This window comes from Crassostrea angulata, chromosome 10 (genome assembly GCF_025612915.1).
Source record: "Crassostrea angulata isolate pt1a10 chromosome 10, ASM2561291v2, whole genome shotgun sequence".
Taxonomy (NCBI): Eukaryota; Metazoa; Mollusca; class Bivalvia; order Ostreida; family Ostreidae; genus Magallana; species Magallana angulata.
In genome coordinates, this window is record NC_069120.1 from 511,499 (window position 1) to 534,667 (window position 23,169).

The 23,169-nt window shown below is 34.9% G+C and overlaps 1 protein-coding gene across 4 annotated transcripts; it reads left to right on the plus strand.

Moving 5' to 3' along the window:
- The first annotated feature begins 1,106 nt into the window (after positions 1–1,106).
- Positions 1,107–22,140, plus strand: LOC128164395 (E3 ubiquitin-protein ligase MARCHF1-like). Of its 4 annotated transcripts, none has more exons than XM_052828188.1 (4): positions 1,107–1,241; positions 10,701–10,842; positions 19,166–19,447; positions 19,838–22,140. In XM_052828188.1, exons 2-4 carry the CDS (start codon positions 10,714–10,716, stop codon positions 20,249–20,251), a joined length of 825 nt encoding a protein of 274 aa, XP_052684148.1. In that variant the 5' UTR covers positions 1,107–1,241; positions 10,701–10,713; the 3' UTR covers positions 20,252–22,140. The 4 variants fall into 4 exon arrangements, with proteins under 4 accessions (XP_052684148.1, XP_052684149.1, XP_052684150.1 ...); XM_052828189.1 differs by lacking the exon at positions 1,107–1,241 and adding an exon at positions 8,325–8,481; XM_052828190.1 differs by lacking the exons at positions 1,107–1,241; positions 10,701–10,842 and adding an exon at positions 14,002–14,387.
- Positions 22,141–23,169: the final 1,029 nt, after the last annotated feature.

The window sequence follows — 23,169 nt, forward strand, 5'->3', positions numbered from 1 at the left end:
ACAGCATCGTTAAAACCCAAGCTTCTTAGAGAGAATCAATGTGAATGACGATCATCCGTGGGTTATTGACATTGGCTGTACAGAGAGAAGTGTATACGTACTAGCTTACCGTGCTTATATATGGGTTGATACGTACGGAAATTACAGCGTATATAGTGTGCATTTCTGCGCATATTCTGCATACGATTATCAAGACCTTTTAGATTCACACTTTTTTTTTATTTCGAGCAACAAATTATATAGACCTACAGTGCAGAACATTTATTTCAATTCTAATTTAGAATCCATTTACAATTTACAATCACAAGAGAATGATATGCCAATGAAAATGACATTGTTAATTCCAACAATATTGTACCATTTCATTAACAGGAATACAGTGCATGTATGACTACTATAGCATGATATCATTTATAAAGCCCACAACATTAAGAATTTCCTTGTCGTCAATATTCTGTAACCAAAAAAGTTTCTGTTCATTATTGAAAGCTGAAAAATTTCCTGGAGATTTTCCTTGTCATCAATATTCAGTAACCAAAAAAGCTTTTGTTCATTATTGAAAGCTGAAAAATTTGGAAATTTGCTTTTAATCAACCGAAATTTTTATTTTCCTTGGTAATCATTTTTTTTTTTAAAAATGAGTTTCATCCTCTATACTGTTAGAATTACATCTACATCTATTACATATCGATCTACCGGTAAGTTCCCCCACATCTTATGGCAAGGTCATTTTTCTCTTAAAACTGCTTTAAAGATAATAAATACATGTACCATTATATGCATTGAAAGAAAATCATCCATCCCTTCTGTTTAAAATTCTGATTGAAAAAATACGAGTGTTTCTTTCTCTCCCCCTTTTTTGTTGTTGGTTATATGAGATTTTTTGCGATGCTACGAAAATGCTTGTTTGTCAATTATTTTGCAAATCGCAATAAGTTGAAATTGAACGTTTGTCCACTTAAATGGGTCATTTTAAGTGTACATTGACTTGTAAGTTTTAATACCCCCCCCCCCCCCCCCCCTTTTTTAGTGTATTAAGAGTTACTGTTCCTTGGTTTAAAAATTGCGAAGAGTTGCAGTTCTTTCTAGGTAGCGCTGTTTTTGTTTTGACGTCAGAAGATGGCCTTGACAGTCGAGCACAGGTAGATAAAATGTAGACAGGTGAATAAAGATGAGATCCTGGCCACATTCTTACAAATTAGTATGCGTTACCTAACAACCACAGATAATCGGTGAAAACGGTAAGAAACTCATTGAACCATGACGTGTTAAATATCATATCTCGTTTCGGAAGAAAAGTTGCTGAAAATTGAAGAAAACAAATGTCGGATTTCATTATGCATGTATTGCTTTGTTTATACGAGTGTTCAACACGGGGGAGTCGTGTTAGGATGTTATGTATTGTATGACTAAAACATTATAGTCACGGCAACCAATCTTATTTGAATGATCAGTGTATTAAGAATTTACCAGTAATAAATCGATGTTTCATTCTAAAAGTTAAATAGAATTAGACTCAATGTATAGATTATTTTAAGTTAAAGAGTAAGATGTATTGATGTTATACAGGCACAGGTACAATAGGGAGTCTATCGAGAACACAAAACAGGTGTAAATGTTTCATCCTAAGCCCAGTAAATGACTTGTTATTACATATTAATGAACTGTTTTATTATTCATATTAAGTACTTTATTGACAATATCTGAAATAAATTTTTTTTTAATCTCCTACCAAATTCAAAATTCAATGATATCTATTTAAGAGTTAACTGGTCTTTACACCATAAATTCAAGGAGAGACAAAAGAATTAGGGCCTATATATTTATATTAATTCTAATACAAAAGGGAATAATGAAATAGATATAATTATTCAAGAAACCCTGAGATTTAAATTTTAGATTTTGAAATTCTAGAGAGCTAGCTCCCTGCCTAATCAAAGTGAATTTTACATTATAACAGGAAATTTAATATGTTTCATGATCTAAATTGGAAAGGCTACACTCAGGTCACAGTTAGAATTTGTCCCAAATACTCGCAATGTAGCAGCTGCAAAATGGATCTGCTTCGCATCAATTTCAAGTTTGTTAAAAATAATCTGTAGGGGAAAAATGAATAAATATACATTACAAACCATTTTTGAACATTTATATGATTTTATTATGTAGTTATTACTAGTCAAGTCCACAAAATATTGATTAAGTGGACCTTATCAGGGCATTTTGGTAACACACTTTTTTCTGCATTTGAACATGCCTGCCGTTTTGCTGGAAATCTCACGAAATGTCTTGGATTTTATCACTTACATGGCGATGTAAACAGCAAATTTTCAAACCAGATGTTAAAACCGCAGTTGTGATTTCATTGCAAAAATAATGAATGTGGTAAAATGGGACTATGAAATAGCAACAGTATAGGTATTTTAGACCATCAGAAAATGAATGCAAGATACAATGCAATATATTTATTTTCATTTGCTATGAATTGAGTCTAGGGGACAAATTCTATCGTTAGACAGGGTCTATAGGATATCTGTCATTTTAACGATAGAACATTCTATCCAGTTCCAAGTAAGTTTAAGATGTAAAGCATAAAGCAAAATGTGTAATGTATAAGTATGCTGCTTTCATTCATTGATAGTTAAAGCATGAGTGTATGTCTGTCCAACAAGTCTCAACTTCTCATTGCTGTGTAAATCACTAATACATGTATTAAAAACTACATGTATTAGCCATTGGCATAAGTAGTCTATTATAATAGTATAAGACTGTGGTTTTACTCAGTGGTATTAGTGTGTGGTTTACACTGTGGAATTAGTGGGTGGTTAAACTCTGGTGTATCAGTCTATGGAAATAGTCTGTGGTCACAGTGAGTCTATAGAATTAGTCTGTGGTTACAGTGAATCTATGGAATTAGTCTGTGGTCACAGCGAGTCTATGTAATTAGTCTGTGGTCACAGTGAGTCTATGGAATTAGTCTGTGGTTACAGTGAGTCTATGTAATTAGTCTGTGGTCACAGTGAGTCTATGGAATTAGTCTGTGGTCACAGTGAGTCTATAGAATTAGTCTGTGGTCACAGTGAGTCTATGGAATTAGTCTGTGGTCACAGCGAGTCTATGGAATTAGTCTGTGGTTTCAGTGAGTCTATAGAATTAGTCTGTGGTCACAGCGAGTCTATAGAATTAGTCTGTGGTCACAGTGAGTCTATAGAATTAGTCTGTGGAGACAGTGAGTCTATGGAATTAGTCTGTGGTTACAGTGAGTCTATAGTCTAAGGTCACAGTGAGTCTATAGAATTAGTCTGTGGTTACAGTGAGTCTATGGAATTAGTCTGTGGTCACAGCGAGTCTATGGAATTAGTCTGTGGTCACAGCGAGTCTATGGAATTAGCCTGTGGTCACAGTGAGTGTATGGAATAAGTCTGTGGTTTCAGTGAGTCTATAGAATTAGTCTGTGGTTACAGTGAGTCTATGGAATTAGTCTGTGGTCACAGCGAGTCTAAGGAATTAGTCTGTGGTTTCAGTGAGTGTATGGAATTAGTCTGTAGTCACAGTGAGTCTATGGAATTAGTCTGTGGTCACAGTGAGTGTATGGAATTAGTCTGTGGTCACAGTGAGTCTATGGAATTAGTCTGTGGTTTCAGTGAGTGTATGGAATTAGTCTGTGGTCACAGTGAGTGTATGGAATTAGTCTGTGGTCACAGTGAGTCTGTAGTATTAGTCTGTGGATTTTCTCTGTGGTATTTGTCAGTCAGGTTTTTCTGTGAATTTTCTGTGGTCAAAATGATTTATGGCATTATTCTGTAGCATTAGTCTGCTGCTATGGTCTGAAGCAATAGTTTGTGACCTTAGTCTGTGGTCTTAATTTTCCTGCATTACTCACTATGGCATACAACAGATACTGAACCTAAAACACTGTTGCATACTGAAACTGTAACAGATTCAAGAAATAGTTGTAACAAATGCCACAAATCATTTTAACAGACCATGCAAGTCATTGTTATAAACCCAACGAGTCATTGTTTCAAATCCTACAAGTTGTAAAAGACCCTGTAAGTCATTGTAACAGATGCTACAAGTCATTGTTACAGACTCTACAAGTCACTGTAACAGACAGTACAAGTCATTATAACAGACCATACAAGTCCTTGAACAGACACTACAAGTCATTGTAACAGACCCAACAAGTCATTGAACAGACACAACAAAACATTGTAAGAAACCCTACAAGTTATTGTAACAAACCCAAAAAGTCATTGTTACAGACCCTACAAGTAATTGTAACAGACTTTTCAAGTCATTGAACAGACACAACAAAACATTGCAAGAAACCCTACAAGTCATTGTAACAGACCCAACAAGTCATTGTAACAGACCCTACAAGTCATTGAACAGACACAGCAAAACATTGTAAGAAACTCAACAAGTCATTGTAACAGACCCAACAAGTCATTGTAACAGACACTACAAGTCATTGTAACAGACCCTACAAGTCATTGTAACAGACCCTACAAGTCATTGTAACAGACACTACAAGTCATTGTAACACACACTACAAGTCATTGTAACAGACACTACAAGTCATTGTAACACACACTACAAGTCATTGTAACAGACCCTACAAGTCATTGTAACACACACTACAAGTCATTGTAACACACACTACAAGTCATTGTAACAGACCCTACAAGTCATTGTAACACACACTACAAGTCATTGTAACACACACTACAAGTCATTGTAACAGACCCTACAAGTCATTGTAACACACACTACAAGTCATTGTAACACACACTACAAGTCATTGTAACAGACCCTACAAGTCATTGTAACACACACTACAAGTAATTGAACACACACTACAAGTCATTGTAACACACACTACAAGTCATTGTCACAGACCCTACAAGATGCTATTAGACTACTGCACAAATTAAAAGTGTGAGATACTATACAATGTAATACACATTACTTTTTACTGCATTAGACGCAGTTAGACACTGCAATAGACAGGAGCCATTGTATTTACAGACATTAAAACAACCAATAGCAGGCACACTAAACACAAAAACACAACTAGAACATGCAATAGATGCTTTATTTATAGACACTAACAGACACAACTAGACATTGCAATAGACTCTCTGATTGACACTACAAAACATTTATAGATGCTAGTGTACTAGACACTGGAATTAGACAGTGTACGAGACACCACAGGTTTAGACCATAGTCAAACCATTTCACAGGCTATTTACTAAATCTTAACTGACACTGTAAAAAAAACCCAGACGGAATGAATGCAATTGCATGTGTAGTAACCCCAGCAGAATTGGAAGAAACCGTCTGATTAGTTGACTGTATACAGTTTTGAATAATGATATATAACCCAAGTTTGCTTGTGTATTGATTTTCTTTACTGAGTTTGGCCTATGATGATTATAACAGTATGATATTGTATTGTATCGGGAATTGATGAACAGCCCACTGTTTCCTATTGATCAAAGAGAGATGCCTTGATATTACATGATGTGAACAGTTGGATTCTGTTGGTGTGTTCGTGTGTAAGCTGAAGGTTTTTACGATCACAGGAAGTGATACCAGTGGTTGTTCGTAGATCTCCCCATCTACAGTACAAGCTGTAATTACTGCTACTGTTTTATGATGCTCATAGAAAACAACTAACCTAAATGGAAGACAAGGTTGAGGATTCTCAATCCATGAATGGCTTCAGAAGGAAAAAACAATTTCACAATGGCTGCAGTTTCTGACTAAAGAGGTAGTTCAATCCTTGAATGGGACCTTAACGCACCAGTGTTAGAAGAAACTATCATAATCTGTAAATGTTTCCAAGCAGGAAAAAAACCCAGTCATTATCTCTGAGCTGTTTTTGACATGAAGAAACTATTTTGATCCATCGGAAGTCTCTGAAAGTTAAATGGGCTGGAGACACAGGAACCTCCAAAGTAAGCAAACCTCAGGATAGGGGACTCAGACCGAATCTTTTTCTTTTTTAAGATCCATGTTTCAAAATCAACTGTTTCCAAAGCTAGTTTTCTTTCACGTTTCACCTGAAGCTGTAATCCATATAAATATTATAGACTTCAACATGTAACCCTTTGTTAATTTCCCCTGTAAACAGGGTTATTGACAACTGTATTATAATTTTCCATAGTTACTTTTTTGAATTCAAATATTTCACGCTTTTTAAATCCATGCATCATTTCAATATATGAAGCTGAAAAATTTATAACATTGAAGACAAATTGAGGCAAAAGTTAAATGGGCAAAAACATGGTTGACATTAAACATTTCAGGAACACTGTGACCAATGCATTTGCTCTTAATGAACTAAATTGGATGCTGCATTTGACACGTATTTCCCAAATTATGGCATGCTACATTGTTACATTCAAGTTTTATCAAAATTCAAAAGTACTTGTAGTTTAATTGATGTAATCAGGGGTAAAAAGTTCTCAACGCTTTGAGAGAGCAGCATTATAAATGTATAACTTTGCAAAGATTGAAACTGTTAGCATTGCTCAGAAGGAGGGTCAACTTTTCTGGTTGAAAACATTTTTTCAAGTGGAGGAAAATTATGTTGATTTGTTAAGATACGAAGTGGTTATTTGGATTGCTATGAAAGGAACAATAAATGTTGAAAAAGATTTTCACAACCTATCTGAGAGGAAAGAATTCTGTAAATAGTACAAAATGAGCTTTATTCTCAGTAGGATATTTATCTTTATTACCTGGGAAAGTCTGATGAATGGGACCTGGTCGTGTAGGTTCATCTTTGACAGAAGCAGACTCCAACAAGAATTAAAGGAAACAGGTCTAAAAGTTAAGCTGGTCTTGTAGTTGGAATCCAAACCTCATTGGACCTTGATTTTTGTTTCATCAGATAGCTGATGATCTGTCCTATATATCTGAGGTCGTTTAAGCTACTGAAGTCTCCGAGTGTTTCAAATCATCCTCCATGTGTTATATAATCTAAATTTGAATCATGGGGAATGTTCTGTCGAAAAAAGCTCTCGAATAAGTAGTTGATATTGTTTAATTTTCTTACAAACCATGCAGTTCATTCCTATCCATGCAGAGAAGAGAACTTGGGGTCAAACAAAGTCATAAATATTTCAGTCTCATGGAATGATCTTCAAACTGAAAGATTTATGCATAAGTGTGTATTACTATTGCTGGAATCCATTAAGTTAAAACATTGGGTAGCTAATTTATAGATTTGATTGTTATTTGAAATTTCTTTTGTACGTACACACAGTCCCAATGATCAGTCTAACTCAAGGAGAATAAATGATAAAAAAAAGAATGTTCTGAAGGTTTTGAATTATTAAAAAAGCAAATTGTTACTATTCCATTAAAACTCGCATGCTTTATCGACAGGTTGATGGTAAAAATGATTTTGATGAAATTCAATTTCATGTGCTTGAATTATGTATAATTGTTTGTGTTTTGTAACGCTTCAGTCTGCCCTTTCTCCTGGTTCATCTAAAGATTTTGATTCAGCCATTTATAAAGGTGTCTTATGAAAATCTATATCATAATATTGATCCAGAGACATTATCTTTGAGGCAGGGACAGAATTCATTGAAATATTTTAATGCTGGGATCATTTAAAGAAATTTATGCAGGTAAATAACTGCACTTGCATAACTTGTTGGAAGTATTCTACACTGAACTGTTTTCTCAGTGTCAACAAAGTATAATGTATTTCAAACGGTATTTGTTTTCCCTTGTATTATTTTGATGAAATAAGATTTCAAGAGTAGAGAGTCATGATATTTCGATTTGTTATATTCGGCCTCATCCTGTGAAAAAGTCTTCATAAATATCTACCGGTATACTGTAAGACAAAAAACCAAAGATGTGGTTCAATGTTCTTCAAAGCAATTTTTTTTCTAATTAATCCAAGGTATTGAATTGCTGTCAGACAAAGGTTATTTGTACACTATTACACAGATTATCATTATCAATATTGAATGTATTAAATATACCTGGGAAATTTGAGATTCAAAATTGAAGTATTAATACTCAGTTTCCCTGGCGTTAACGGTGTTATCCTCTGCCATTGTCCTGAGTTTAAAAAGCTCGGAATCTGACCCGTCAGACTTATCTATATGTTGTGGTCCTAATTCTTGCTGAATTAAAGATATATTAACGTGACTTTAAATGCACCAGTCTCCCTTCAGGTTTATTGGCAGTAAAAGTTCATGATTTGGAGCCAAACACATTTTTTTATTGCCTTACATTTTTATGTTGTGTACTTTAAATGTTAAATCACTAGATATTGCTCCTGTCTTGGTAAAGGTTGGTCGATATTTAGCATAAATTATCTCCGACAGATTGAAGTTTTAAGAACTGTATTTATTCGGCATAGAATTTTTATCTCCGATAAGGAAGTGAAAAAGTTTAGAAAATGACGTTAAGGATATTTTACCTTAGAAAGGAATAAAACTTCATCATATTGTAAGTATACACAAAAAAAAAAATGTTTTGTTTTCCGATTTTCTTTTAATTATGAACAAAAGTAAACTTGGTTGTCACACATTTTACAGTTTTGGAATATTTTTTCTTTTTAGCCACCATGATATTGGTTTTTTAAAAATCATTTAATGCTATAAATTTCTTTTAATTTAGAACCAAAATTTTGTGGCAAATCTGCAGTTTTTGTCTAATATCCGGAATTTTTATTAACGAGGCCGGGTCTAATTTGTTCTGCCCTAGATTTTTGAATAAAATTTTTTACATGAATTTCTACTGATATAATTATTATTTTAAGATAAAAAAATAAGACATTTACCACACCGTTTGTTTAGGGGGTCATCTCAAAGTTTGTTAATTTTTAACATAGGACCCTATGGGATTTTGCTTGAAATGTATCAATTTTGTACATTTTTTACATTTTTTTAAAACCTCTGCCCTAGGGATTTCTTTTTCTGTTCTACATATTAAAGTTATTGCTAAAAGGCATCAAATGGTCAAATAAAAAAAACCTTTTACCTTGTGGTTTGATCCAGGGGTCTTATCAAAGTTGATTTTTGCATGTCCAATTTCCCAGATTTGTCAGATAATGGCTAATTTTATTTGACAAAGGCGGAAATGGTGATCTTTATAGTATTATTAAAACATTTAGACATATTTAAGTAATAAATAAATATATAACATCACATATTAAGGGTCAATATTATAAAGTCTTGAAATATATGAATTAAGCTATATTTAGGCGGGTTAAGAAAACGTGACAGAGGGCTAGGCTTGCTGAACCCTCTTCACGTTTTCAACCCGAGCCCAAATATAGCTTATACTTTGAAACATTTATGTTTATTCCACAAAATAACATTAATTTTACGCATCAAACGAGCTATTTTCAATAAATTTCGCTGAATATCTGCAGTTGGAACTATTACGCCATGGCGTCAACCAAGCAAAAAGATGACGTCACAATACAAATGAAACGCTGCACGAAAGCGTGCATACTCGTTCTGTACTCGGCCTCGTTAAGTTAATAAACACAATTTGAACCACTGGCTTAAGATAAAGCCTAGTTTTAATTAATTTAAAACATTTTTTATCTCTTTGTTTGAAATGAACTTTTTGTGTGCAAAATATAGCTGTAAATGTAAATTAAATGTTGATTAAATTTTTTATGCCCACCTTCAAAGAAGGGAGAGGGCATATTGGTTTGCTGCTGTCCATCCTCATGTTCCGTTCATTTTCTTCGCAGAGGTTGCATCTATTGAAATGAAATTTAATATACAGATTTATCATGAGAATATCTAGGTCAAGTACTATTATGGGTATGATTATAAAGCTAGTTTTGACAGAGTTATGTCCTTTGGACTTCAAAAAATTCCAATTATTTGCTGTTTACATTCATATTTTTCTTTGCAGCGGTTGTACCTACTGAAATGAAATTTGATATAAATATATATCATGTAAATATCTAGGTCAAGTACGATTTTTTATACGATTGGGGAAGTTTTGACAGAGTTATGCCCCTTTGACTTAAAAAAATTCCAATTATTTGCGGTTTCCTTTCATTTTCTTCCCAGAGGTCTTCAATGGAGAGGGGCATAAGTGTTTCACAACCATTTCTTGTTTGTGTAGAAGATGATACAAGTTTTGCAATGACTGGTAATTGCCTTATCCTGATTGGAATATATAATTTGTTTCCATAATAAGATTGAACTCTGCTTGTGACAATGATATCATAAATGTGCCTTTGTGTAGGTAGCATTCTCCTCTCAGTCAGAAGTCCCTGGTCAATGTGAGCTAGGTGGTCACAGTACGTTTACCTGTTCCTCTGTCATCTCACCTGGAGTTTATCTAGATAAAATTGTTTTTTAATGTTATAAATTTCCTCATCAACTTAAACTACTGTATAAACTTTGCCATAGGGACAATATTTTTTTATAAAAAATATTTACAAATATTAAAAAATGCAAACAATTTCATTGCCTTGCAAACTTTGATATAAATTGAGAGGAAGAGCTTAGCTCGGTCCTTGATACTAGTAAGAGTTACCTTTCTTGTCAGATGGTTGCTGCACCATAAAGTATAGATAGGTTGTAGAGCACCATATTAGTGAAACAGGGGTCCTGGGTATGATTCAAAGTCTAGTCTTTTTACCTCTTTCCTACTGCAAACATAGAATTTATGTCCAAATCTTTTTTTTTTGATTACAGATGCTGAGATGACATGCATGGTGGAATAAACACCATGCCCCTGACACAGATTGCTGTCCATCCCTCGGACAATGTCCCACAGTCAGGCAAACCTCCCAAAAAACCCCAGCCCACACCAATCAAAAAGAAGGACTCCGCCAAGGTAAATATAACAAATGCCCCCCCCCCCCCCCCCCCCCCCCCCCCCCCCCCAGTCAGGCAAACCTCCCAAACATAAATTTTTGTAACATATGAGCTGATATCAAGACCTATAAGGTTATAAGGTGGAGATTATAAATCTTAAACAGACTCAATTATATTTGTTTTGCATTAGGCCAGTTTAAAAAAAAAAATCATTTGGAATTACCAACTGGAGGTCTCTAGACCCAGGAGGGAGGGGGGAATTTTTTTTATTTATTAAGAGAAAAAAACTCCATATAAAAAAATTCTTTATTTTTTGCTTATAAAATTTTATCAGCAGGGGTATTTCAATAAGATGGAAGGCAATTCCAAACAAAAAATAATTTTATTTTGACCCTAGCTTTGGAATAGCACTCACTTGTTGGGAAGAAAGGAAGATGCTGAGTTTCCAAGTAGTTGTTAGATGTCTGTTAAATTTAATCATCAACAAGGAGGATGTGGTATTCCCAGGCCACTGTCTGCTATCACTTTATTGTTTTGTGTGCAAGCATGTTCTATCCTACCCATAAATCAACTGCCTGTGGCTTTGTAAGAATGTTCTAGGAGCAGAATGGTATTCATTGTTCTAAGACTATAACCAGTTTCGTAATCTATCAAGGGACCAAATAAAAAAGGTTCATTTTGTATGTAAAAATAGGAAAAAATGCTAAGAAGTATTTAGAAATGAAAGCTGTGGCTATCGCAAATAGAGATGTGGAAGTGATTGGGGGAAGGGGGTGGTTTGAGATGATTGTCAAATGTAAATGTGTGGGTGGGTATGGCCTATAGAGATGTGGAAGTGATTTGGGTGCCATATAGAAATGGGGGAGTGATTTTTTTTTTTGGGGGGGGGGGGGGGGGCGGTGGGGGGAGGGCAGTTAGAGATGTGATCGATAGTAAATGGAGGTTGCATTTACGGAGGTGGCAATGATTTAAAGGGATTGGCATATACAGATGTGGTAGTGGGGGGGAGGGGGGGGGGTGTCTTTTAGAGATGTGGCAATGGCATTAAAAGATTAGGTAGTGAATGGGGGGGGGAGGGTGGGGAGTAGTTTATAGAGATAATGGTGATCGGTAATGGGGGACATATAGACATGTGGTAGTTTGTGGGTTAGGCTTGTCACAGTGAACCAAGCTCTGAATTAGAAATAATCCATGGGACAAAAATAGATCATGATTTGAAGCATTGCTTTTGAATATTTGCATTGATAGGAAATAATTGATGGGGGTGGGGATGAGGGAAGGGGGTATAAGTTAGATAGTTTTATAATTTGGTCAACATGGCAACTACAATCACACATCAAAATGCTCAGATAAGTTCTGGTGACTTTATACCTTGGTCATCTCCAGTTCAAATGATTGTCTAATCAATTGAGACTTCTCTCAGCAGCCACATTGTAGACAAGTAGGTCTGATGTCAATTGATTTGAACATGAATTCTGTCAGAGATTCAGTAACATTAATGTCATGCATCTGCGTGATGTCTACATGAAACCTCTCATGAATTTGACCTGTTCATTTCACTGAGAATCATCCGTCTGGAGGGATTGTATAAACCCTGTAGGGGGGAATTTTTCTCTCTGACAATAGCCGCTAATGGCCGGGTAGCAGGATTTATTTGAATGAACTGATACGTCTTGGTCTGAACCCTGGCTCACTTCTCTGTGTTTTGGGGGGTACACACTGGTAGATAAGAACTTTGATTGGACGGTCTGTCAGGGTCCAACTATTGATTTAAACAAAGATTTACTGGTAACTCCTTTTGCAATGAAATGCTCCGGTAAAAAGAATCAATAATCACACTCACACTTTTTGAATTTTAACCTGCTAAGCTTAAGTTTTTTTCTCAATTTTGACTTGAATACAAACTGGCTTTCTGACAATGTTCTGAGACAATCAGCTCTAAACCTAAGGATCAAGCTCAGCCTCTTGAAATTAATTACCGGTATTTTGGGCTCTTTATTAGATATTAAGCATAGTCCATTAAATAAGCATAGTTCAATGCTAATCTATGGGTTGATGACTGATTTCATATTTATTGTTCAGCTTTAAATTTCATAGCGTAGGACATAACCAATGTTTCAATCTTTTGTATTATATTGTCATTTTAAAGCCCTCAGTTCTTATAATATTTCATCTAACAGAATTTGGGTTACAGATTTTTTCTTCCACATGAAGTGTAGTATTATTTACGTCAATGCCAGTAGGCAGAAATATGATTGTAATTAAGTTCATTTTAGTATTACTGCTACAACGCTCTTAATACAACAAAATTGTCTATTTTGTTAACAATCAAATAAAGAAGATATTATTTTTAGAGCTTGCTAAAATAATTGTGGAGTGGGTTTTTTATTCAGGTATACTCTCAGTGGGTTCTCTGACTTCTCTGATCAGTCGAGTGCTGGCATTGTTTTTGTGAAATTGTTATTTTAAAAAACAAATCAATGAAATTTGAGACAACAGCATGCACTCAAGGGTGTTTGAAGAAAAAGGTAACTAGAGGAGGGGAAAGGGGGTTACGTAGTCAGAATAGCATTGGACTGGATATGGGGACTGTAGACCTCATATTTATGCCATTTCTTGAAATCTTTCATTTGTTATTAATTGATGCATTTATTATTTCATTTTCAAAGCAATATATTCATGTTTATGTGCAATTTACCTGCAATTTCAGTTGATAAATAGGAACTCAGGTATACACTATACTTACAAACAGAAAATGTGCATCCCATTAACACTGGCATAAAAGGATCACTTTTTGAAGAATAATATGCAAGGTGATGCAGATTAAATGAATACTTCATGTTCCAGTATAAGTAATGTAATTCAGTTGTTTGTTAATAATGTACACTGTGAAGTGGAAATGTCAAATGATTCTATTACCTTAAATATGACTCTATATGTCAGCAACTAGTGCATCAAAACAAATTTATTCATTAACTAAGTAATGATTTAATGAAACAGAAAGCTTTTTCTTGTTAAGATACAAAGATCATGAAGTCTATCACCCCCCCCCCCCCGAGAGAGAGAGAGAGAGAGAGAGAGAGAGATAATGAATTTGTTCTAATGTGGAATAATCACTTACCCCTCCCCTCCACCTAAAAAAAAGTTTCTAAATATGAATCCATTGTGCTATAGAATAACATGTGAAATCATAGACCATCAGACTAGTCCTGGTGATGATGCAATCCATACAAGATGATGGCTGAGATGTATGGTCAGTAATGGAGGGTGTGTTACCTGGCGCTCTGACACCTGAGCTGTTTACCTTTACATTCATAATGCCAGGTATCAGGGAGCCGGAGCTGTTTACCTTTTATATCCAGGTATATAATGCCAGGTATCGGGGAGCCTGCAGGGTTGAGGTTCACTATGGTCAGCATCCACAGACTCGGCCATAAAGGTGTAATCCTTTGTCTAGAAGACACACAATAAGATTATCATCTGTGGTGTAGAGTTTGATTAGTGGTCATTGAGATTAGTGATTTCTGACAGAGAAACATGGATATATCTAATCAGCCAAAGCAGGTAACAGCAACATGGACAATTCTGAATATTGAGTCCTCAAGTACTTAGTTCTCTCTTGTTGTCTTTTCAGACTTTGTAATTCTAAGATCAGAATTTTTTTAATTTATGAACAGTGAACTTAATTGAAAAGCAGTAATTGTTCATTTACCGTTAATTAAGGAGGCTGGTTGAACTATAATAAATTTAGCAAATTTATCTTAAAATTTTTAAAAATGGTATTTTTGACCATAAACTATTTAATATATAAAAGCTATATACTATTATTAATAGTTTTAATAACAAAATAATACTATGAGGTATACTAGTTCATGGTGAAAAAAAATAGCAAAGAAAAAATAAAAAATTAAAATCAGTAAAATTTAAATTTTGTAAGCTTTTTATATATTTATACAGAGCTCTTCATCTAAAGGAGATAGATATGGTCTTAAACTGACCACAACCATTCAGCCTTCTTAATTTCAGTTTTATGTGTAGTGCTCATAATGCTCATAATGCTAATGAAATGCCTCTGGATTTTCCCGTTTAATACTGGTATTGAATGTTGAATATTCCTTGTGTTGTTGTCTAGACTTTCCCGTTTAATACTGGTATTGAATGTTGAATATTCCTTTTGTTGTCCCTTTGCTTTATGTGCAGGATTGATGTGATCTTATTGAGAATTGTTCTAAATCATAGAATTTATATTCTGCTGATTTTTTGTTTTGTTGTTTTATTGGAGGGTTTTTAGGGTGATGGGGGTGGGTGAGGGGAGATGTATTATTTATTTTGTTTTATTCTGTTAATTTTTTCTATTTTTTGAGAACATGGATGATATAAACAATATTCATGTCCAGGAGATTTACCCCTGTTAACTGTACATCAAGAGAATATCTAACTTCAAGATCATTTTGATTATATGGCAGCCCTAGCTTCTCATTGGACAGTGGTTTTCTCCTCTAAGGTCAAGGTCATTACACCTATTAGTAGTTCTCAGTCTCACCTGGGTACAGGTAGATCACTTGAAAATCATTCTCCAAAACTCATCTCATATGAAAACCCAAACCAGCTGTCTGTCTGTTTGTCCGTCTGTCTGTCTGTCTGTTGTTTTGTCTGTGTATTTACTATGAAACAAGCTAACAGTAAGAATCTTCCTGATACATGGATTTGTCTGTCTGTCTGTACGTCTATCTGTTCACTGGAATACAAGCTATAAGTAAGAATATTCCCGTGACATGGATTTGTCTGTCTGTCTGTACGTCTATCTGTTCACTGGAATACAAGCTATAAGTAAGAATATTCCCGTGACATGGATTTGTCTGTCTGTCTGTACGTCTATCTGTTCACTGGAATACAAGCTATAAGTAAGAATATTCCCGTGACATGGATTTGTCTGTATGTCTGTACGTCTATCTGTTCACTGGAATACAAGCTATAAGTAAGAATATTCCCGTGACATGGATTTGTCTGTCTGTCTATCTGTTCACTGGAATGCAAGCGATAAGTAAGAATATCCCCATGACATGGATTTCTCAATCTTGTTTGTCTATCTGTCTGTTCATTGTGATATTGCATGTAGTTAGAATCTTCCCGTGACATGGATTTGTCTTTCTGCTGGTCCATTTGTTCATCTTGATACATGCTATTAGTAAGAGACTTTCAGGGCGTCTGAGGGACACAGATCTGGCGGTCCCCTGATTTAAGACGACTCGGAGGATTGACATTGTCAGATGTGAACTGTGGTAATATTTCCCCATCCTGTTGATTCATGCTCTCTGTAGGGACCCTGCACTGTCAGATCAGTAATGGCTTGACACCCTCTCTCAATTTCTGACTGTGTCATCATTCAGCTGACGACAATGGCTGTGATCGGGGAAGCATGGAGCACTTTGATATCTTCTGTCAGGCAGTGGTTATAGCAGGTACAAAACTTCACTCACTGTCCAATCATTGCATCTACCTGTGTGCACACCTGGGATAAGGCTTAAATTGTGATAGACACTCCTGGGGTAAGACTTCTTTTATGATCTACCTGTGTACACACCTGTGGTAAGACATGCTGTTATGTACCTGTGTACAAATCTTAAGTAAGACTGTAATGTATCTATGTTCACACTTTAGGTAAGACTTTTACTGTTATGTACCTGTGCACACACCTGGTGTAAAATTTTTACTTTTTTGTACCTGTGTACATACCTGGGGTAAGACTTTTACTGTTATGTACCTGTTTACACACGTGGGGTAAGACTTACCGATATGTACCTGTTTACACACTTTGGGTAAGACTTACTGTTATGTACCTGTGTACACACCTGGGGTAAGACTTACTGTTATGTACCTGTGTACACACCTGGGGTAAGACTTACTGTTATGTACCTGTTTACACACCTGGGGTAAGACTTACCGTTATGTACCTGTTTATACACCTGGGGGTAAGACTTACTGTTATGTACCTGTTTACACACCTGGGGTAAGACTTACTGTTATTTACTTGTGTACACACCTTGGGTAAGACTTACTGTTATTTACTTGTGTACACACCTTGGGTAAGACTTACTGTTATTTACTTGTGTACACACCTTGGGTAAGACTTACTGTTATTTACTTGTGTACACACCTTGGGTAAGACTTACCGTTATGTACCTGTGTACACACGTGGGGTAAGACTTACTGTTATGTACCTGTGTACACACCTGGGGTAAGACTTACTGTTATGTACCTGTGTACACATCAGGGGTAAATCTTTTATTGTAACGTTTCTATGTATACACAAGGGGTAAGACTTTTATTATCACAAATACTCCTGACATAAAAATTATATCCTTTTTACTGTATGTACAGAACAAGTTTATGTAGTTAAACTATATGTATAGTATTACTCAAGAGAAGTATCGAGTAAAATAAATAGGTCCAATTTAAAAAAAAAAAAAAATTTAACAGTTAAGATAGAATACTCATAGTGATAACTTTGATATATTTATCAAGTACATGTAATTGTTATTTTTTAGTTTTATTTTAATTGAATCTTCTTTTATCATCTGTAATAATTATAATTCTTTATTTTTAGATAATTTCTAGTTATGAAATTAAATAATATATATATATCAGTTTACAGAGATAAATGGAAGACATTAATTCTGGAGCTGTATTCTGTCAAGTATAGGCTGTGCTATAAATAGACTGACATGGAGTGTTTTGGTAAAGTTGTTTTGTTGTTATTTTTGGATGGTTTTACGATCTGTCGGTCAGTGTTGATTGCGACAACGCTAGGTATCTCACCTTTCATCCAATTCCAGTGGTGAATGTTTCATGTCAAAATTATTAATATATGGTCACATCATAGCACAGCTTGTGTATATGATACACAAATCATTGAGTATAATTGTATGTTAGTATTTTTGTCTAGTTTTTACTTGGTTGCATATTTGTCAATTAATCATATACTATGGTTGTTTGATATCGATTACCACAGAATAATTAAGTTATTAAGACTTCATGCAACACAAGACTGCAGATTAACACAATGCACAAACAGTCTGGTTTGAGAGTTGCATTGAAGAGTTATCTATACTGACCCACTTGTGGCAAAATTAATCATATTTTCTGATTGAGGAGTCATAAATTAAAATCATTCAAAAGCCTCCTAAATCTGAAGTCTTCCCTCCGCTCTCTTCCTCCCCTTTGATGTAGTATTCTGTGGAGTGTGGTAGAGGGTGTATATTGTCTGTGATTTATAGCTGTGGAAGTCTTTCAAAGATTTCTAGACCATTTCGACTGTGATCAAATGTTCCTTTTTGTTGAAGCCAGTGAGCTTGAGAATATTAATACGTATTAACTTTGTAATTTGTAAGCCAGTGATGTCTGTCTATTATATGCAGTTTTCTTTGACTTCTAATCGCATTCTTCTTGATGAAAGATTACATTATTCTCCAATAGTAAGTATTAAACTCTGATGATCAAACTCTCGGCTGAATTATCACCAAGATTCATTCCTTTATTGGACTTTACTAACGGCCATTAGCTGTTTTGTTTTGTTTTTTTGTTTGAGTAAATATATCCTGGAACTTGAATAATTAAGGCCACATTCTCTGGGGGTTTAAACTTTGTGAATTGTAGTTAAATCATGCCCATACAGCACAGAATGTAAAGAAAGCTGTAATTAAATCTTCAGCTTAATTTTTGGGGTCGTGAGTCTAATCCCCCAGGGTTTTGTTTATATTTGTATGTACATATTATTTTGTTTTGACATGTTTTAACCAATGTGATTTAAAAGGCAATTTAACTAGTAAAAACTTCTGTGGGTATTTCACAGTTATAAAGATATTCGTCGCAGAGTGAAGCTTACATATGATCTGTACTCTGTCCATGTCATTGTCATGCTTTAATTTGGAACTCATACGTGATATGATTACCGGTAATTAGACGGAATATTCAAATGGTAATTATAAAAATAAGGCATTTTATAGCTGGATCCTTGAAAACAATGACCAGTTATCATATGTTGATCATTCCTGCTGTTCACAGTGTATATATAATGTTTTGATACTTGCATCAATGGTTGTAATATATGCAAGAAGGATTTGCAGGAAACTCTGTATAACAAAGGTGAAATCCCTCACCCCAAACCAGTGTTACTAATCTGTGCATGATTTTTAGGAAACCCTCTCTGTGAGCTCCCCCCTCCTCCCCCCCCCCCCCCCCAAAAGAAAATGTGTGTATGATTTGTGAGGAAACTCTCTTGGTTAACTTCCCTAACTATTCATTTATAAATATTGTAATTAATTTGAGTGTGTGCTTTGTAGGAGACCCTCCATGTGAACTCCCCCACCCCCAAGCTGTCGGAGCGATGTGAGACCAGTCTGTCCATGCTGTCCTCAGGCCAGGACTGCTGTCGGATTTGTCAGTGTGAGGTGTGCGAGATCGAGGATGACTCGCCCCTCATTGCGCCCTGCCTCTGTGACGGCAGCATGAAATTTGTACACCAGGAGTGTCTACAGAAGTGGATCAAAAGCTCCGACAAAGAATGCTGCGAGCTCTGTAAATACGAGTACAAGATGACGTCCAAAGTCAAACCATTCAGAAAGGTACGCATGTGATATTTAGGTGCTTTTAAAACTGTCATTGTAAATCAGTATCTACATGGATTAAAATAATGTGGAGATATCATATTTTGTTCTTTGATGGTAAATAGATGTTTATTCACAAACATTTTATGAAACAGCTGTTTAAATCAGAAAGTCAACATAATAAAATTTACAAATTTTTTTTTTAAAAGTACTTTGTGATAAAGTGAACTTTGCTTGATTAATTTCGTCAATATTTTGTACAGTTTTTGATAGGCAGTGTAGTTAACATTTTTTCACCAAGTTCCAGTATTTTCAGGGCTCTTGTGAACAATTTTGGAGTGAAAAATTTATTAAATGTGTGTACACATTGGTTGAAATGAGTAACAGATCTGAATGTTGATATTTCAGTGGGAGAGACTTCAGATGTCCGCCGTGGAGAGACGCAAGATAACGTGTTCTGTGACATTCCATGTGATCGCCATCACGTGTGTCATCTGGTCGCTGTATGTGCTAATCGACAGAACCACGGAGGAGGTAGAACAAGGGGCGTTAGACTGGCCGTTCTGGACCAAACTTATCGTGGTCGCCATCGGCTTTACAGGGGGCCTCGTTTTCATGTACGTCCAGTGCAAAATGTATGTCAGACTCTGTCGTAAATGGAAGGCATACAATAGAATGATCACAGTGGAAAATGTGCCAGATGAAGTGAGGGTGAAGGCCATAGCGACGTATACGTCCCCTGAGAAAGCAAAGATTGCGCAGGAAGAGCGGGAAGGGGGAATAATCAACGAGAGCTTGACTACCGATTCTGAACTGTTGTAGTGACTATCTACCTATATATTTGTAGTTGTCAATACTGGGAATTTCTGTATATTGTATAAATATGTTATTTAATTATTAATTACATTCCACATTTAAATCGAAACCATCATCAACAGAATAAAATTACACAAATTTCTACACTTGAATTAAGCCTGAAATTTATTTTTTTTATGAATCCCACAGACTTTATGAAATTCCTTTGATTTTTTTTTATTACAAAGTTAGTGATACAAAACTAAGTGCTTTTCAGTTGATTTTGTTGTGACTGAATGGAACCTGTTAAACTTGCACCCTTCATAGTGTACTGGGTGATTATAAAGGAACCTGTTTAACTTGATAAATTGAAATGCACCTGATATATATACATGTATATCACACGATATAGTTATGTAACAGGTCTATCAACATTATGTTGTAGAATTGACTAGTCCTTGATCTTTACATATCATTTACAGAATCTTTCATTTTGTTATCTTTTTCCCTGCCTTAATTGATTCTTGGTTGTTCTTTTTTTTGCATGCTTTACACTGTGCCAAACAACTTGGAAGTAGGATTTCTGGGTGTGAAAGTCGACTGTTAATGTCCATTGTACTTTGATTTGTTGTGACTGTGGTTATATTTAATTTATTGTAATATTTAAGTCAGTTAAATAGAATTCCTCCTCTGATTGTATTGACCATGTTTGATGTACTCTATTTTGTTTGATTGTGTGCTTTATGAACAAGTTTAGTGGATTATGTCCCTTCGTGAGGTATGAACAAATTATTGTTAGTTTTGTCTGTCTCTTAGTCTGTTTGTCTGTCTGTCTAAAGATGTTTTGGAATGATGGATGGAAGGTCAAATGATGGCCAAGTTCATGTACTTCTGGTGAAGGTTATTTTAGGACCAGATTCAGAACTCTTTTTGGGGGGACGGGAATTGTATATACTTGATTTGAACTTTTTAGGGGGGAGAGGATTCAGGATTTGGATGTACATGTTAACTCCTTCACTTCCAACAAAGATCATTTCACCAGCATTTTCCAAAATAAGTCTGTATACCTGTGTGTAAACTATTGAAGTAAATATCATTTGGTGCTAAATCATCTTTCAACTCTCTGAAACAGCCAGATGTCTATTGGTGTATTTTCTGTTGGTTTTTGTATTGTAAGAAGGAACCTAATTCTATTACAGTCCCTTTATATGTTGTTTGAACTTTAGAGGTACTAATACTTGCTACTGTTTTTGTTTTAACTGTGAACTATGATAGTCATTGTCAGAGCCCCAGGGTTCCAGGTTGACCCACTGTGAAATAAATCCAGGTGTAGTAAATACTGTACTCTAGGTAATCTATATTATTTGTTTCTGAAAGGTTGACGGCCTGTATTTTCTGTATTATATAATTTTTCATCATGTTCAAATGAAGCATCATCAGTCACTTATTACTAGGATAGGCTTCAGCAGAGCATTGCAAGCACCTGCTGATTGAAGACGTCATCATAGGAGTATGAACTACATCATCTAACGAGTGTACAGCTTTAAACTATAATTATATCATCATCTTCAGAGAAAAAAATGATTCCATTGTAGAAATCCACATCCCACTGTATGGATTATTGTGAATTTAAGTGTACAAAGTTATCCATGTAAAAATACATTTGCTATTCTTTAAATTAAAGATGTAGTTGATAACATTACATTAATTTTAGCTATATTATATTTGATAAGAAATACTTGTTAAAGGACTTACTCATACATGTACTTCATAAATAATTTATTTTAAAATAATGTTCAAATGCAGGCACAATAAAAAGGAATAGGGGGTGGGGTAGTTTTTAAAAATTAAAAAAAAAAGTTGTTGATATTGTTTGTAAATGAATTCTTAATTGAATAAAGCATAAAATCATCAAATCTAGTCTGTTGTTATTGGTTTAGAATTTTATAGGTTAAGATTCTGGGGTTTGTAAATATTTATACATGTACATTATTAATTGATTTCAGTTTTTCTTTGTACATTTTTACAATTCTTTATAACAAGGATAGTTGTACTGAAAAATTGATTAACACACTAGTACATAATGAAAATTTGTGTTTCGATACCACGAACTTCATAAATTTACAATTCAATATTGAAATTGTATATTTTCATTTCTTCTGTGAATAAATTATGACTGTTAAAAAAACAAATGTACACTTGCTTAGCTAAGTCATAGAGACGGCCATTGCTGGTTTACATGATTTCATTAAATTGTTAATGTTGTTCTTGTAATCTTTGACTATGACCTTTGAATCTTTTTAGCTCACCTGAGCCAAAGGCTCACATGAACTTTTCTCAAAGTTTGTTGGTCTGTCTTTGTAGCAATCATTGTTGTCATCATCATAAACTTTTCACATTTCACATTTTCATCTTCATCTCCAGAACCAGGGGACCAATTTCAACGAAACTTGGTAAACATATTTCGGTGAAGGGGATTCAAGAGGTGTCATAACAGTATGCTGAGGCAAAATAATTCCCAAATTGCTCTTTGACTTTGGGGCGTTCCCGCACGCGACAGCTGATTTTTTTTATGAAATGAAAAACAATGTGTAAGAGGTCTAACTATCCCAGTTTTATAAAAATGCAAGGTCATTTGAATTTTTTATGCCTGTTGTTACCGGAGAGGGGGGGGGGGGTGAAAAGGCCCGGGCTTGATTTTCAAGGGATAGCTGCAACAAGGTTGAAGTTTCACATATGAATGAATAAACAAAAATCTTCTTTATAACCATTTGGCCAAAAAGACTGAAAGTAATGTGGAATTTTCTCAGATAGTGTAAATCATGATCCCCATTGGGTAGGATGAGGCTACAACGGGGGTTAAATTTTTACGTATGAAAAAATTAGAGAAAAATCATTTTAATCTTCTCAAAACCTGAAATGATCAAAGGGGCTCGGTGTTTTTC